Raw genomic sequence first — 19,377 nt, 5'->3', positions numbered from 1 at the left:
ACAAGTCGCTAAAACAAAAATCAAAGCGATTCGAGAGATGGCCCTAAACTGAACTTTTCCGAAATTTTGTGTGGGAGGCACCCGAAGGAGTAGACCGATTGAGTCCATATTGAAACCTTATCTAAGTCTGGTACACATTTCACGATGGGCAAAGTATGGACCAAATCGGTTACTCCCTTCAAGAGTTATCGTGCGCACTCATTTTCCGAACATTTTCGAACTTTTGTGGGGGAGGTACCGGAAGGAGTGCACCGAACTTTGAACTTAAACTAAGTTTGGGTAAAAAAAAAAATTTGAACCGAATCGGTTTATCCGTTCGAGAGTTATCGTGCGCTCCAGCCAGCCAGACAGACGGACGGACATTGCTCAATCGACTGCAAATTGTCTTAAACACATTTCGTCTAAACATACTTGGGTTTCGATGAAGCACATTTTGCCCGTATGAAAGTGTATATACCCTCGTTAGCATAAATGCTCAGGGTATACAAATCTAAGCTATTCGAGAGCAGATCTTAGACTGCCTTTTTGGGAAATTTTGTGTGAGAGGTGCCCTAAGGAATGGACCAATATAGTCCATCTTCAATCCTGATCTTCATCTGGCAGAAATATTTCGATGTCAAGAAATGACTGAACTGATATGACCCATCATCGAACTTGATCTAAGTTTGGAAAAAACTATTCGAATGCCAATATTATCTGACCACCACCAAAATCAATAGGCTTCTTTCTCTATCACCACCAACAATTTGTTGAAGATCCGATCAAAATTGCGACCTGTTGAGTGATTACAGGGTTTAGAATCTAAACTTTAGATGGACATACGGAAGGTATGTCTGGTTAGTGCCGGCCCACACTAGAGTGATTTCATTGAAAAAATTCCTGAAATTATGAATTCCTAGATCGAGTTCAATAGTGCAATAATATCTTGAAATTGCTGTAGTGGGAACTCGATCTAAGAACGACTAATTTCATGAATTTTTTTATTGAAATCACATTAGTGTGGAACTGGACTAATATACAAGTTTTTGCAAGCAGAAATTTCTCCTCCAAATGCATGCAAGTTTTCAGTGAAGAATTACCTTAACAGAGAACAATCTGTAACACATGTTAGGGTAACCAGATAGAAATAGTTAATCTCGAAGTAATTTCATGACATAAGAAAATAACACCGTCTTGTACTTTTCGCTGTATGGAATCCCTTAACAGATTAAACATTTATATAAAGTTAAAAAATTGCATACTTTGGGGCGCATTTTTTATAGGGTTGCCGAGTTTTAAAATAAGGAATTTTAAATCAGTCCATCTTGAATTGAAAATCGTCAAAAGTAAAATTTACATTGTTTATTCGCTTGCATCGCACAGTGGAAAAAATACAGATTTAGCGCGCCAAAAATAAAAATCGATGTTTTATTGTACGTTTACCATAATTTGGATAAGAACAATTCTAGATTGAAAACTTTACTTCATTTATTAATATTTGATGAGGGTACGATGATTAAATTGATTAATTCGGGAAAAGTCGTTGTACCTTTCTAAATATGTACTAGGGTGGCCACAGAAATTGGAAAGTTTTGGAAAGTTTTTTTTTTTTACAACGACTACACTGTTTGTTTTTTCTAAGTTTGCCAAATAAAATTATTTAAACTTATTCACATTTTAATGGTGTGTTCATTTCTCTGCTCTATACAAGCGTAATAAAGATGAGGTGTCACATGGCCCACAATTGATAAACATATTTCTGTTTAGCTAATTTTTTATTCGACGAAAATATTTGCGAACAACAATTACGATTTGACCCACTGCATTTATTTCATTATGACGTCACATTAAGTTGCTTATATCACGTTTAATTTTCGTCTCCAGCATATTGTAAACTTTGTTTTTTTTTGTTCATCAAACTCTTATCTTAATCATAAAGTCTATGAATCACAACGAGTTTGCACTTTTTTGTTTACGTACATAATTCTAATGTTGTATTTTGGCGATAGAGTAATGCACAAACTCCAAAGTTTCTTTTGTTATGTGTTCGTAATAAAGTGAAACTAAACCGCTTTGTTTAGAAAAAATATTTGATTAGAAATCACAAAAAGCGTCAATATACGCTATGTCTGATAGAATATAAACAATAAACTAAACAAAATTGTTTTACCAAACATTTCTCGATTCGGTCGGAATGATTGGCTTTATTTCAGTTGTAATCTTATCAACGGTAAAACACATTTCGACGACATATGGAAAAAAAAGATTGTGCATTGGAGACATTTTGTATAGTAGCAGGAATATCAGTTTTGGATTTCTTATCTTATAAAAAAACTTTTGTTTTATTTTCAAAATGCAAACAATTTATTGCATACACATCTGAATGAAAATTGGGTGATAAGCCAAATTACAACAATTTTGGAAATGAGTAACAACATTAATGACTCCACTCTCGGTAGGGTGTATTAAATTAATATAATTAATTGATTATGAAGAACTATCAGAGCTATAATTTTGATAAAATTGCACAAAGAACAAATTGGAGAGAATACCAAATTTATTTGAATATGATGCAATGGACTGTCAAAATTAATACAATGTCAATAAGTATCAGATTCGCTATTTCCTAAATAGCTACATATTTGTAGGAGCATCTATTGTAAAATTTTATTTTTTTGACAATATTTTTTGAACGACTATCTGGGGCTCAATTCTGTTTCTATGGTCCGTAATATGTTAAATCTTATCACATTCAATGTTAGGTCACTTATCGAATATGGCCGTAGATTCGAATTGTACAGTTTAGTCAAGACCCATGATATTGACGTTGCATTCATTCAAGAAACACACTTGCGATCTGGTGTGAATATAAATTTTGAAGGTTGTCAGTTTAGAGACAATAGCTCGCAAGGTGTAGCCATTCTCCTAAGAAAAAATTACAAATTCAAAAAAGAAGTTATCTCGGGTTTTAGTTTCCATAGTTTATTTATCTCTATTACTGTTTTTATTAACGGCATACGTAGAAAAATTTTGCTTGGCTCTGTTTATTTGCTGGGAAATTCAGACCGATCGCAGATTTCAAGTTCTCTGATTTGTTTAGGTAACTATTCCAGGAATTTTGATTTTACCTTTGTTGGTGGCGACTTCAATGCCAGACATGTTTCATGGGGGGATTCCATGAACAACATAAATGGGAACTGTTTTTATGATCATCTTCAACAACATCCACATTTCTTCACCAGAATATCTTCATCTTGTCCTACTTTTCCTAATGGTTCATCTTATTTGGATCATTTTCTTTTCAGTTCTAATGCCGTAGACTTGCCTAATCCAATTTATTCGACTTCATGCTTGCCCAGTTTTTCTGATCACTTTCCTCTTAAACTTAACGTCACTCTTCCAAGTGTCGAAATTATTTTAAAGCCACTACCTAGTTTTGTTAGTTACGAAAATACGAATTGGATTGATTTCAAATATGACGTGACCCAAGGTATTTTGAACCATTATCCGACTACTGATCAAAATTTGACAACGACGTTTTTAAGATTATTGGTCATCGGAAGTCCCAACCAATAGATAATTTAGTTGAAGATGGCGCTGCAATAGGTGATGATTCTGAATGTCTCACACGTTTGAAATCTTATTTTTCCAACATATATAATAGTACTCCTTCCCTTCCTTCCGTGAGTGAAGATTTTGTAAACGGATTCATTGAAAATGTCCCTCAACATTTTTACACATTTTCAAGTGATTCAGATGCAAGAAATCTAGGAAGTTGTGAAAATCTAACAAATTTAAATGAAGTTCTAGCTGTTGCCACAACTATTAAAAACAAAAAATCGTCCGGTCTTGACTCAATTTGTAATTTCATAATTCGTAAGCTTCCAACAAAGGCTTTTGAATTTTTAACAATTATCTTTAATAACTGCATTTCTAACGGCTATTTCCCAACATCTTGGAAAGTCTCGAAAATTTTTCCCATAAAGAAAAAATCTAATAGTGATGATATATCTAATTTGAGACCTATATCTTTGTTATCAAATCTTGGTAAACTTTTTGAAATGATTGTTCGCATTAAAATGGATGTAGGAGTCAATGTACCCTACATACCAAATTTACAGTTTGGTTTTCAAAAAGGACATTCCACAGTTGATGCAATGACAAAATTCACTAATGACATTGTGTTGAACCTTAGAGAAAAGAAGTGTACAGTTGCAGTATCCCTAGACGTAGAGAAAGCATTTGATCATGCCTCCCACTATGGGATATTGACCAAAATGATAAGAATTGGATTCAGCCCTCAGGTTATTAAGCTATTTAAGAGCTTTTTAACAAACAGAAAATTTTGCGTTCTATATAAAAACCAGATGTCTGAGCTTTCAAATGTTAACTCTGGTGTCCCTCAGGGATCTGTGTTAGCGCCACATTTATATAATATGTTAATGTATGATTTTCCTCATAGCTCAGAAAACGCTTCGGGTATTTTGTACGCAGACGACTCCCTTTTGTACTCGCATCATGAGTCACCAGTTTGTGCTTCAAATAACATCTCACAATACCTACATAATGTTAAACAATTTTACGATGAATGGGGTATCAAAATAAACACTTCTAAAAGCGAAGCCATTTGCATTAGAAATGCATCAGGAAAGTGTAAACGTTCTCTAGTTCCTGAAAGTAAGGATTTGAAACTAGTTCTAGATGGCATTGAAATTCCGTTTAAAGATAAAATTACGTACTTGGGAGTGGAGTTCAACAAATTTTTTAAATTCAATTCCCATGCTAGAAAGGCGCTAAAAAAAGCTCAGGGGATTTTTATTTTATTTTTAAAAATTCTGAACAACAAGGTTTTACCAGCAAGTACAAAATTGATGTTATACAAGACATGTATAAGACCTGTTATTTTATATGCCTTTCCTATTTGGTTCAGTATATCACCCACTGTTGTGAAAGAACTAGAGGTATTTGAAAGGAAAATTTTGAGACTTTGTATCGGGAAAAATTTTATGTGTACCAATAAGAGGTATTCAAATAATTTTATTTATGCAAATTCCAAGATAAAGCGGATGTCCAACTACATTTGTACGATCTTAGATAAGTTCAATGCAAGGTTAGAGTTTCATGAAAATGTGCATATGGTTGAAGCACTTAACAGTCAAGCAAACATTGGTTGGTATAACTCAAACTATTTATCACCCATGGGGTATAAAAACGAGTCTGAAGCGGGTATTACCGCCTTTTATGAGAAGGCACTGGTCGGTACACACCGTGGTTAGTTACTGATTTACCTACTTTTTTGTCTGTTTTTATTTTTTATTTATTTCTTTTCTTTTTCGTTTTGGTGTTATTTAGTTTTAAGTTCATAAACTCTGAATACTTTATCCCTTTTTATTGTATTAGTCTCGGGAGCAAGGACGTATGTAACTTCAAATTGTGTATATCCACATTTAATTTCACTTTTTATGTAAAAGCTAGGTGCTGAAATTTCTGTCATGTCATTACGATAGTACATTATAGGCATAAGTTTTTCATATTATGTATCTTATTCATTTATGTTCATTGTCATAAAAAAAGACTCAATAAATATAAACTTAAACTTCTGTTTCTATGAAAATGTGAAATGAAAACTTTTATAAAGGAGAAAACTGTCAAATGAAAAAAATTATAAAGAAAATATTTTTCATTTCAAAATTTCATAGAACAAGAATCCAGCCCCTGGATTTACATATGTACATATATCCTTTCAACACTTAAAGGTTGTAGTTGCTGGCCTATCCCGAACTGTCTGTTTAAGACTTTGAAAAATTACTCAGGGGAAATTGGATAAACCCTTGATGACTATCATAAGACGATTTAGCCATGTCCACCCATCCGTCTGTTGTAATCACGCTATCTTCCGAGAGAGTTGAGATAGGGGGTAACCAATTTGTACACATGTGTCTTCTGTCTGATCTAAGATCAAGTTCGAAGATGGGATATCGGTCCACATTTTGATATAGCCCTCATTTAACGGTACCGTCCGAATTCAGTTATTTTGACGTTTTTATCTAAATTTTCTGGCCGAATTGACGATAATTTGGCATTTAGGGTTTCTAGTCAAGTCTGGTCAAGTAACTTCTCCACCTAAATTTTTTGACATTGTGGAGGGTATAAAAAATTATGCCTGAGCGAACTTAACGCTTTTTTACTTGTGTTTTAAACAATGGAATATGATGAAAAATTGTACCTTTATCGAATGGCAAATTTGGCTACAACCGTAAAAATACTTCTTATATTGATGGTTCATTTTGTGAGGGCTTCGAAAAACCCCTTTTTATCCCATAAAATATAAAGACTACCGGATTTACCCGAAACCAAAAGCGTTTCGGCCAGCTCCTCCGAAATAATCATCATATTTGGAGATATCTTCCCACTTCGCGTCATAAGGACCATTAACTGTTCATTTGATTGACTTCGAATCTACTAGCACTTTACATAGACGTGGATGTTTTCTAACCATCCAGAATCCGAAATACCATGTTACAGTCATTCTATTTGGACGATGCGTGTACAACCTTAAAAATGCGTAAAATCTGGAGGATCCTTCATATTGGGAATATACCAAAATATGAACCTAAATGATCATTAATCATTTAAAAGAATTCACTTCGAGCGGTATGGGGGCTATATTAAAACGTACATCTACACCCACAATTCTCTGTAAGCATGTTTTATACCCATATCGAACACCAAATGTTAGTCATTACGTAGGTTAAAGTGGCTAAAACTTTGAAAATACCGAAAATCGGGAGGTACCGCTATATCAAAACTTGATCCTATACTGACAATTCTTTGCAGGAATGCTGTATATCCCAACGAAGACTATATACCGAATTTTATCCTTTACTTTAGGATAAAGCGGCTATAATAATGAAAATCTATATAAAAAGAAGACTAAATTCGAAATCTCAATCATTTCGGTAAGATAATGTGGTTAAAACCTTCAAAATAACAAAATACCGGGGGGTACCGTTCTATGGGGGCTATATCGGAACTTCAACCCTATACCAAAAAATTTGTGGGGGAAAGTTTTATAGCCCCAAAAAAGACTAAATATAAATATATATAATAATTTAGCGGTAAGATAATGTGGTTAAAACCTTCAAAAGAGCGAAAGCGGTACCGTTCTATGTAGGGGGGGAAATGGTGTGCTAAACAAAGAAGAGGACACTATGCCGACCAATATTTGGGAGTAAGTTTTGTAGCCTCAAAGGAGACATAATTCCAAATTTTACCCTCATTTATAAGATAATGTGGTTAAAACCTTCAAAATACCGAAAATCGGGAGGTATAGTATCGTTCTTGGGAGGTATATCAAAATGTAGAAGTCCACATTTTGATATATGTTTGGAGAAAGTCCCAAAGAAGACCAAATACCACATTTCAGCCATTTTGTTAAGATAACGTGGCCAAAACCTTCAAAATACAGAAAATCCGGAGGTACTATACTATACTATGGGGGCTATACCAACTTGTGGACCTATACTTTAACATTTCTGGGGGAAAATTTGGTAACACCAAGGAAGACAAATACCAAATTTCAGCCATTTACCAAAAATCAGGAGGTACCCTTATATGGGGCTATGTCAAAACGTGGATCGATTTAGTCCATTTTCAATACCAAACATCCTAAGAGTAATAGAGACCTCTGTACCAAATTATAAAGCAGTCAAGAATGTCAGGGACAAAACTTCGATCTATACTGGCGTAAAGTTTTTAGACTCAAAGAAGACTAAATACCAAATTTACGATATTTCAGTAGGATAATGTGGTTAAAACCTAAAAATACCGTAAATCACGAGCTACGCTTCTATGTGGGATATAGGAAGACGTGGACCTATACTGATAATTCTTTTCTGGAACATTTTACAACCCCATGAAAGACTAAATATCAAATGTCAGTCATTTCGGTGGGATATTAACGTCACAAATTTCTGGGGAAAAGTTTCGTACCCCCAACGAAGAATAACTACCAAATTTCAGCCATATCGGAGTAATGTTGAGACCACAACCTTCAAAATACCGAAAATCGAGAGGTACCGTTCTATGGGGGCTATATGAAGGCGTGGACCCGTCCCAACAAAATTCTGGGGGAAAGTTTTATACCACCAACGAACACTTAATACCAAACTTCAGCCATTTCGGTGTGGTAATGAAGCTAAAACCTTCAAAATACCGAAAATCGGGTGGTACCGTTCTATGGGGGCTATATCAAAACGTGGACCGATGTAGCCCATTTGCAATACCAAACATCCTAGGAGTAATAGAAACTTTTATAGCAAATTTCAAAGCTCTATCTTAAAAATTGCGAGCTGTATCTTGATTTCAACAGACGGACGGACGGACATGGTTATATCGACTTAGAGTTTTACCCTGATCAAGAATATATATATATATATATATATATATATATATATATATATATATATATATATATATATATATATATATACTTTATAGGGTCCCGATGAAGATTTCGATGTGTTACAAACAGAATGACACATTTAATTATACCCTCCATACCCGGCTAGGTCGTTTATAGACTACATAAGACTTCTTGAGGTCCGCTGTAGACAATAGAAGACATCTTGAGGTCATCTCTTGACAACAGAAGACCTATAGATTTCATCTATAGACAAAAGAAGACATCTTGCGTCATCTATTTGCAATAGAAACCCTCTGACAAAAAGAAGACCTTAGGAGGCCTTTTGGACCACAGAAAGCCTCTTGAGGTCGTCTATGGGCAAATAAAGACCTCCTGACGTTGCCTATTTACTATAGAAAACCTCTTGAGGTCATCTATAGACAACCGAAGACCTCTTGAGGTCATCTATAGACAACCGAAGACCTCTTGAGGTCAACTATAGACAACAGTAGACCTATTGACGTCATCTGTAGACAACTGAAGACCTCTTGAGGTAAACTAAAGACAACAGAAGACCCTGTTAGATCATATCTGGACATCCTTAGACCACTAGTGGACATCTACAAACAACAAAAACCCCGGTATATAAATGATCTATTGACAACATGAAACTTCTGGTCAGATAAAGACATTAGAAGGCCTCTTGAGGTCATCTATGGGCAACAAGAGACCTCTTGAGGTTTACTATTGACAAAAAAGACCTCTTAAGGTCAACTGTAGACAACAGAAGACCTCTAGAGATCAGCTATAGACAACATAAAACCTATTGAGGTCAGCTATAGACAAAAGAAGAGCTCTTGAGGTCAACTATTGACAACAGAAAATGTAAAGACAAAAAACCTCTTAGGTCATCTACAAACTAGAGATAGCATCCATTGATCATCCATAGACAACGAAAGACCTTTCGAAGTCTACAATAGACAGCATAAGACCTGTAGGTCATATATAGACAACATAAGACCTTTCGAGTTCTACTATATGCAGCATAAGACCTCTTGTGGCGATCGATAGGCAATAGATAGACAAGAGTACATGTCGAAATCTTAACTGGTGATGAGTAGTCAATAAGAAACCCCTTTAGCAGATGAAGCATGAACAGTTTAGCATGCATTAAACGCAGAGCGACGAAAAAAAAACTCAGTTGCGATTGAATTTAATGGAGCATTTTCATTATTTGTGTTAATGTAATAAAGTTCTTGATATTTTTGTTTTTGTTATTTGCGTAATAACAAATTTATGTTATTTATGCTGGAATACTAAGCAATGACTTGCGTTTTCATTGTATCTTCAGACTGATTAAAACACATTTCGAAGAATGAATGTGAATGTCATAAAGTCAATCATAAAGCCGTTTGAGATTTGTTGTTAAAAATTTTACTAAAGATTAGAGAATTTTGAATGACTAACCGACTTTAGAACTGTCTAAAAATGGAGGTCATATATTCCCATCAGAGGATGACTAGTTACAAACATATACATTAGGGATACGTATTACCAAGCAAAAATCGATCTTCGATCTTTTGATTCTTACTTAGAACTAAAGAATCGATTTTCGATAAAGATTAGAGAATTTTGAATGTCTAACCGACTTTAGAACTGTCTAAAAATGGAGGTCATATATTCCCATCAAAGGAGGACTAGTTACAAACATATACATTAGGGATACGTATTACCATGCAAAAATCGATCTTCCGATCTTTTGATTCTTACTTAGAACTAAAGAATCGATCCTTTGATTCTTACTTAGAACTCACTTGGATAAAAGAATCGTTCGATCGAGATCGTTAAAATGATCCAGCGCTAAAAAAGTATTTAATATTCATACATAAGTCTGACAGGCCATACCTTATCATAACTAAATAGCAGATATGTTCAAGAGCCCTATAATAGCTAAAATTAAAATAAAAATTGTAGAAATTATTTCTAGCTGCATATGAGATTTAACAGTAACTTCAATTTTCTTGCACTCGTCATTACAATAAAAATATCCATTTGATGATAGTTTTTAATCGTCTAACATTTTTACATACCATGATGACGCATCAGAACACTGTGTTGTGGATTACGTATGATGCGTATTTGACGATCCGGATGTTGAGGCTCGCCATATTCACCGCCAATATCTTTCGGCAGTTGCCACAGTGCGCTACGTTCTTCTAGATTATCGCGAGGAAAATATAAAGGTGCCAGCACTTCATAAATGCCTCGTTCATGTGGGCTAACACAGAATATCACCACTTGTGTTGTAAATTTATCCAAAAATCGTCGAATTGTTCCTGTAACAGGAAGAAAATCATCATGTATCAAATTCACAATAACAAACAAAATTACAATAATGCTATCGATGTTATACTTAGAGCAATGTGAGCGGCTAAATCAGCTGGAAAAGATTTCTGATTGGTGCTTATATTACAAACGGCAATTGTTCGTAAATTCAGTTCTTTGGCTTTACATAAGACATTTCTGTGAAAAGAAGAAACGGAGAATATATGTTAAGTAGATCGGATGTTGGAGGATGGTTTTATTGCACTTACCTATAACAACAATGTAAAGTATTTTCAGCAGCAGTTTTAAATTTTTCTTTAAATGACGGCCCCACTGTGTGTAGAATATATTTGGCGGGTAAATTATAACCCTTCGTTACGCGTACTTCACCGGTACGGCATTCTAGAATAAATAAAGAGGAAAATAAACAATAAAAGAAAATTAAAAACATTATTTAAATTTCAATAAAAGATTAGAAAGAAGACGGCATGGCATTTCACTTTTCGAATACTGCCTCCTTTTTCAAAGTCGGTGAAATTCGATATCCCGATTTTCTAGATAACTAAATGTAATGGATAAGGATTGAAAATGGAATAATGTTATGTCACAATGGTAAAATAGGCAACCAAACATGCCGTTGCCTCGTTGTTTCTGTCAGTGATATGCGCGGGCATTTTTCTAGACCTAAACGGCGTAAACGAACGATTCGATGAACAAAGGAGAGAGTTGATATTCAATAGGGAACCTATACCAACTACAGACGAAGGTATATCGTAAGAATCTCGTTCACATCGCCTAGGCTAATACTTCGATCTGTATTTAATCGACTTGTGAAGTCAGACCATATTGAAGAGAGAAATAATATGAGAAGATGTTACACTACATCCCCAATATGTTATTAGGCAATCGAAACTGATCATATCAGGATAACCTAAGACATGTTGTGCAAATCTACAAAAAAAAGGACCAGGCTAGATCATTTATAGACTTCTTGAGGTCAGACAATAGAATACCTCTTGAGGTCATCTATTGACAACAGAAGACCTCTTGCTGTCATCTAATCACATTAGAAACCCTTTTGAGTTCATTTGAAAAAATAAGACCTCTTGAGGTCCATTTGGACCACAGAAATTCTCTTGATGTCATCTATGGACAACTGATGACCTCCTGAGGTCACCTATTTACAATTGAAAACCTCATGAGGCCATCTTGTGACAATAGAAGACTTCTTAAGTTCAACTGTAGACAATAGGAAACCTCTTGAGGCCATCTATAGACAACAGAAGACCTCTTTAGGTCAACTATGGACAACATAAGACCTCTTGAGGACAACTATAGACAACAGAGGGCCTCTTGATGTCAGCTGTGGACAACGGAGGACCTCTTGGGTCATCTATGGACAACAGAAAGACTCTTGAGGCCAACTATAGATAACAGAAAATCTCTTGAGGTCATCTATGGAAAACAGAAGACCTCTTGAGGTCATTTACAGACCACAGAAGACCTCTTGAAGTCATATATGGACAACAGGAGACCTCTTGAGGTCATCTATAGACAACAGAAGTCCTCTTGAGGTCATCTATGGACAACAGAGGACCTCTTGGGGGCATTTTTGGACAACAGAAGGACATTTGGGGCCAACTATAGATAACAGAAAATCTCTTGAAGTCATTTATAGAAAACAGAATACCTTGAGGTCATTTATGAACAACAGAAGATCTTTTAAGGTCATCTGTGGAAAATAGAAGACTTCGTCAGGTCGTCTGTGGACAAGAGAAGCCCTCTTGAGGTCATCTATACACAACAGAAGACCTCTTGAGGTCAACTATAGATAACAGAAGGAACCTTGAAGCCAACTATGGACAACAGAGGGCCTCTTGATGTCAGCTGTGGACAACAGAGGACCTCTTGGGGTTATCTTTGGACAACAGAAGGACTCTTGAGGCCATCTATAGACAACAGAAAAGCTCTTGAAGTCATATATGGACAACAGAAGACCTCTTGAGGACATGTATGGAAAATAGAAGACCTCTAGAGGCCATCTATAGACAACAGAAGTCCTCCTGAGGTCATCTATGGACAACAGAGGACCTCTTGAGGACATCTATGGACAACAGAAGGACTCTTGAGGCCAACTATAGATAACGGAAGATCTCTTGAGGTCATTTATGAACAACAGAAGACCTTTTGAGGACATCTATGGAAAACAGAAGACTTCTTGAGATCATTTGTGGACAACAGAAGACCTCTTCAGGTTATCTACGGACAACAGAAGTCCTCTTGAGGTCACCTATAGAAAACAGAGGACCTCTTGAGGTCAGCTATGGACAACAGAATACCACTTGAGGTCATCTATGGACAACATAAGGATTCTTGAGGCCAACTATATCAACCAAGGACCCTTTGAGGTCAGTTGTACACAACAGAAGACCTGTCGAGGTATTCTATGGACAACAGAAGACCTCTTGGGGTCACCTATGGACAACAGAAGGCCTCTTGAGGTCATCTATGGAAAACAGAAGACCTCTCGAAGTCATATATGGACAACGCAAGACCTCTTGAGGTCATCTGTGGACAACATAAGTCCTCTTGAGGTCATCTATAGAAAACAGATGGCCTATTGAGGTCAGCTGTGGACAACAGAGGACCTCTTGGGGTTATCTTTGGACAACAGAAGGACTCTTGAGGCCATCTATAGACAACAGAAAAGCTCTTGAAGTCATATATGGACAACAAAATACCTCTTGAGGACATGTATGGAAAACAGAAGACCTCTTGAGGTCATCTGTGGATAACAGAAGACCTCTTGAGGTCATCTGTGGATAACAGAAGACCTCTTGAGGTCATCTATAGACAACAGAAACCCTCTTGGGGTCATCTATGTACAACAGAAATACTCTTGAGTCCCACTATAGATAACGGAAGATCTTTTGAGGTCATTTATGAACAACAGAAGACCTCTTTAGGACATCGATGGAAAACAGAAGACTTCTTGAGGTCATGTGTGGATAACAGAAAACCTCTTTAGGTCATCTGTGTACAACAGAAGTCCTCTTTAGGTCATCTGTAGACAACAGAAGGACTCTTGAGGACATCGATATACAACAGAGGGCCTCTTGAGGTCAACTACGGACAACAGAAGACCTCTTGAGGTCATCTTTGGAGAACAAAAGACCTCTTGAGGTCATCTTTGGACAACAGAGGACCTCTTGGGGTCATCTGTGGATAACAGAAGACCTCTTGAGGTCATCTGTAGACAACAGAAATACTCTTGAGGCCAACTATAGACAACAAAAGATCTCTTTAGTTCATATATGGACAACAGAAACCTCTTGTGGACATTTATGAAAACAGAAGATTTCTTGAGGTTATCTGTGGACAATAGAAGACCTCTTGAGGTTATCTACGGACAACAGGTTATCTGTAGACAGTCATCGATAGACAATATAGGGCCTCTTGAGGTCAGCTGTGGACAACAGAAGGACCTTTGAGGTCAGGTGTGGACAACAGAAGGACTCATGAGGCCAACTATAGACAACATAGGACCTCTTGAGGTCAAATAAGGACAACAAAAGACCTCTTGAGTTCATCGATAGACAATAGAGGGCCTCTTGAGGTTAGCTGTGGACAACAGCAGGACTCTTGAGGTCAGCTTTGAGCAACAGAAGACTTCTTGAGGTCATCGATATACAACAGAGGGCCTCTTGAGGTCAGCTACGGACAACAGAAGACCTCTTGAGGCCATCAATAGACAACAGAACACCTCTTGAGGTCATCTATGGACAACAGAAGGACTCTTGAGATCATCGATATACAACAAAGGGCCTCTTAAAGTCAGCTATGGACAACAGAAGACCTCTTGAAGTCATCTCTGAAGAACAGAGACCTCTTGAGGTCATCTATGGACAACAGAAGGACTCTTGAGGCCAACTATAGACAACAAAAGATATTTTGAGGTCATATATGGACAACAGAAGACCTCTTGTGGACATTAATGGAAAACAGAAGACTTCTTGAGGTCATCTGTGGACAAAAGAAGACCTCTTGAGGTTATCTACGGACAACAGGTTATCTGTAGACAACAGAAGTAATCTTGAGGTCATCGATAGACAATAGAGGGGCTCTTGAGGTCAGCTGTGTACATCAGAAGGACCTTTAAGGTCAGGTGTGGACAACAGAAGACCTCTTGATGTAATCTTTCGACAAAAGAAGATTGCTTTAGGTCACCTTTAGACAAAAGAATACCCCTCGAGGTAATCTATAGGCAACAAAAGACATATTGGAGGCTATCTATGGACAACAGAAGACCTCTTGTGGACATCTATAGGCAACAATAGACTTATTGGAGGCTATCTATGGTGAACAGAAGACCTCTAAAACATTAGAAGACCCATTGAAGTCATCTATAAACAAACGGTTAGGAATTTCCTTCCTTCTTGATGACAGCTATAGATGACGGAAGATCCCATCTACAGGCAACTTAATACAACAAACGACCTCTTGAGATCACCTATAGGAAACAGAAGACACCTTGTGGTCATCCATCAACAAACGGTTAGGAATTTACTTATATAGACTACATAAGACCTCTCAAGTTCTTCTATCTTTTAAAATAGCTTCACTGGACAACAAGACAGCAATTTTTGTATTTCATATTATTTTGTTATAACTCCACTCTTCCATTCCACTGCAACCCTTTTTTATATCAAGGGTCATTGTTATACACAAACTTACCTCTTACATTGTGAGCTAAATCTTCTTTCAATTGATTACCAGCTACACTTAGAATACGATCCGATACAATATTGCTTTCGGTTAAAGTCTCATCGGTTGTATTGGTTATGACATCCACATCTAAAGAGGCGATATCACCGTCCCTGTAAAAATGAAATGGAAATGAAAACAAAAACCATTCCAAAAGCCAATACAATTCAATGTCAATTTCAATTAAAAACTTTTTGTTTTTGTTGTTATATTTTAGAGCTCTCATCTGATAGCTAAGTCTATGCGAGAATCTATGGTCATCAATGATGACTACAAATTCAATTAATTAGAAAAATAAAAACAACAACACCAACAATATGTTTTGTTTTAAACTTACCAGAGGATAAAACGATTATTGACATCACGGGATATGGGAAAGGGACTGCAGTTGTGACGTGGACCTCCTATTGTGGAATAATCAGTTATTGGCAGTCTTGTATCTGTTTTGGCTGAACCACCCCAGGTGGGTAAAGTTTCTGGTTTAATTAACTGTACAGGATGCCAGAGAGAGAGAGGAGAAAAACAACAACAGAACATGAAAAAACATTGTGTCATTTGATTGAAAATAAAACCAAAAACAAAAATCAGAAAAACAATTTTTTCATACAGGATGTATGTACGAGTGTGTATGTATGTATGTACTACCATCAAGTGATGAAGAGTCAATTTGATATTGTCCTTGTTTTTGCTGGGGTTTTTGGGGCTAAAATGTTGTTGTTATTTTTGTTTTGCTTTACACTTACACAAAATGTTGAACCCAACGGCTTGAAATCTTCATTTGAATTTGTATCCAGTCGCATGGTGCTGTTGGTGATGCTGTAACGAAAAGGGAGAAAGAGAAAAAAAACTGTTAGTGAAAAATTAATTGAAATTCAAATGTCAATTTTTAAAGTGAATAGCAGTGTGTGTGCGTCTGTTTGTGTGTTACTTTTAACAGTTTCGCAAGTTGTTTTGGGTTTTCGTTTTTCTTTGTTGGTGTTGAAATTTTTAGTTATTTCCAAGAATATTGCATGCACGCAAACAGAATTGCATCTTCAAATGAAATGCGCTTTCATTTCATTCCATTTCACTGAGCCACAAACCACCTCGTCACAATTTTGTTCGTTCCGCAACAGTTTTTCTGGTTAAGTGGCAGTTGTGGGTGTCATATTTTGGCAAAGTTTTATTTACATCAAAAATTTATATATGTAATCATGGAAATGAATAGACAAATATTAAAGGAGGAAATACTTTTAAACCTTTTTGGGGCTTTACGTGAAGCAGACATTTTATCAAATCTTTTTTTTATTAAACCAGGTCGAACTTTTCATACCCTCCACCATGAAGTATTCTGGAATACTTTTCTCTCTGTCACGAAAGTACCAATGCCCACAATTTTAGGAGGTGAAGTTTTTTGACCAATGGGAACCACAAATGCCAAATCGCAGGTAGTTCTGTCAAACAATTTTACAAAAATTTTCAAAATACCTTAAATCGTGAGGTATATGGCGGATATTCCAAAACGAGTCTAAACATTTTTGTGGAGAGATTTGGACTAAATGTCAAATTATTGCTAATTCAGACTGAAAATGTAGATAGCAAGTAAGAAAGTATCAGTCAGCTGTGCTAACGGAGATATACCCTCAGCCACTGAAAAAAAAACAAGTAAAAAGTATCAGTCGGTTTTGCCGACAGAGATATGTATACCCTCAGCCTGTGTATATTGAAACAATTTTTTCCAATTGAACAATTTTTTTTTATTTAGGGGGGTTTTAAACATTTTGGGCGTTTGAACAGACAAAAATGTTGATTAGGATTAAAGATCAAAAGTTTTGCGGAGGAGATACTAAAAGGAATGGATCAACATTGACCGTTATGGAAGTGGATCTCCAGCCACAACATATGGTGCCATAGGAGTGGACAAATATAGTCCATATTTGAACCTGATCTATATTTGGTAGATATATTAGGATGTGTAAAGTATGGACCAATTCAGCCACTCCCTTTAAGAGCTACCGTATGAACAAATTTTCCGAACATTTTTGAACTTTTGTGGGGGAGGTACCTGAAGGAGTGGACCTATATGGCTTATCTCCAAACTTCAAACTTAAACTATGCTTGGACAAAATATTACTAAGGCCAAATTTTGGACCGAATCGGCAGATCCGTTACAGAGTTATCTTGCGCTCCAACCACCTCACACGGTGTCATAGGGGTTTTTTTTTCAACTTTCAGGCAATTTTCTCAGGAAGTATGGACTTGCCCCTAATGAAACTTGTACCGTCGTATGTAGGGCAGTGAATACAAGTTGCTAAAACAAAAATCAGAGCGATTCGAGAGATGGCCCTAAACTGAACTTTTCCAGCAAAGTCTGCACCAATCAGAAACTCCCTGCGAGAATTATCTTGCGGATATGTCATTTTGTTTGGTGCCGTCAGGGTTTCTTGGAGCGTTTAGGCCAATATCTCAGGAAGTATGGACTTGCATAAGAACAAAATTGTACCGTAATAAAGGGAGCCGCAAGGACAACCTACTGAAAAAATTTCGAAGCGATCCGAGAGGAGCTCCTAAACTTCACTTTATCCCAATTTTGTGTGGGAGGTAAACAAAGGAGTGGACCGATATGGCCCCTCTTCCAACTATACCCAAAACTTGGTTGGAATCGGTTGATCCGTTCGAGAGTTATGGTCCACTATATTCGAACCCGATCTATATCTGGAAGGAATAATACGATGCGCAAAAATTAGACCAAATCGATTGCTACCTTCGAGGTATAATTCACACCATTTTACAGAAAAATGTTGTGGGGGAGGTACTCGAAGGAGTGGACCGATATGGCCCCTCTTCCAACTATACCCAAAACTTGGTTGGAATCGGTTGATCCGTTCGAGAGTTATCGTGCGCGCCAGCCAGCCAGCCAGACAGACAAACGGGCCGACATGGCTAAATCGACTCCAAATTGTCTGAAACGAATTTGGTCTAAACATACCGTTATTTCGATGAGGAACATTTTTGGTCGTATCAAAGTGCGTGTACCCTTTCTAGTCTAAAGGTTGAGGGTATAAAAACGTCAAAATATCTGAAAGCGGGTAGTACCTTTATATGCTGGCTATTACGAAACATTGACCTATGTTCACAATTTTTGGTGATGAAGTTGTATGACCACTGGGAACCTCAAATGCCACATTGCAGGTAGTTCAGTCAAAAAATGCAGCAAAAATCCTCAAAATACTTAAAACCGGAAGGTACAGTTATATATAGGGGGATATAAAAAAACATGTTGACAATTTTTGGTGGTGAAGTCTTGTGACTACTTGGAACCTCAAACATCAAACAACAACTAGTTCGGTCAAAAATGCAGTTAAAATCCTCAAAATACTTAAAATCCCAAACTGAGACAATCATTTTCGTAGGTTCTGATGGCTGCTGTGCAGCGTTGCCGACAGTTTTTTGATCGGAAATCGTAAAAAATAATCAAATCAAATCGTCAATAAAATTTAGGGAAATCGTCAAAAATCGTCAACATGTTCCAAAAGTACTCGCAGAAAAATATATGATAGAAATATGTTTGGATCCAAACAAATATTTGTTTGGCACTGGTTGTAAACAAATATATGTTTGGATCTAAACATAATTTGTTTGGTTCGAAACAAATATATGTTTGCAACATTTTGTAATATATCTCAATTTTATTTGTTTGGGTACCAACATATTTTTTATGTTAGAACATAATTTTTATAGGTGGAGAGAGGATTTTTGTCAAAGAGCGTAACAACAAGGCTCTCAAGGCTGCGAAATACTGTTTTATAATAAAGAGCTGTGTGTATGGTGTAATAGGAGACGCAGAAGCTTTGGTGGTGTGTATACCAACATGGAAGCGAAGAGGAAAAGAAAAAATTATATTATGTTGTTCTTTTCCCTTCAGT

General features: G+C 36.5%; 1 protein-coding gene across 2 annotated transcripts in view; it reads right to left on the bottom strand.

Moving 5' to 3' along the window:
- Positions 1–19,377, bottom strand: part of Gdap2 (ganglioside induced differentiation associated protein 2) — a 291,983-nt gene that overhangs the window by 119,140 nt on the left and 153,466 nt on the right. For both annotated transcript variants that reach the window (XR_012408498.1, XM_073956445.1), the window contains exons 3-8: positions 16,216–16,288; positions 15,810–15,961; positions 15,443–15,585; positions 10,978–11,110; positions 10,797–10,906; positions 10,474–10,719 (exon numbers count right to left, since the gene is read on the bottom strand). Coding sequence is in view for 1 of the 2 variants with exons in the window: in XM_073956445.1 (XP_073812546.1) it covers positions 10,474–10,719; positions 10,797–10,906; positions 10,978–11,110; positions 15,443–15,585; positions 15,810–15,961; positions 16,216–16,272 (841 nt within the window). In the remaining variant the exon portion in view is untranslated. The remainder of the gene's footprint in view (positions 1–10,473; positions 10,720–10,796; positions 10,907–10,977; positions 11,111–15,442; positions 15,586–15,809; positions 15,962–16,215; positions 16,289–19,377) is intronic.

The sequence above is a fragment of the Musca autumnalis genome, unplaced genomic scaffold (assembly GCF_047663935.1).
Source record: "Musca autumnalis isolate F117 unplaced genomic scaffold, ASM4766393v1 scaffold_5, whole genome shotgun sequence".
Taxonomy (NCBI): domain Eukaryota; kingdom Metazoa; phylum Arthropoda; class Insecta; order Diptera; family Muscidae; genus Musca; species Musca autumnalis.
This window is presented reverse-complemented; position numbering and strand designations above follow the sequence as displayed.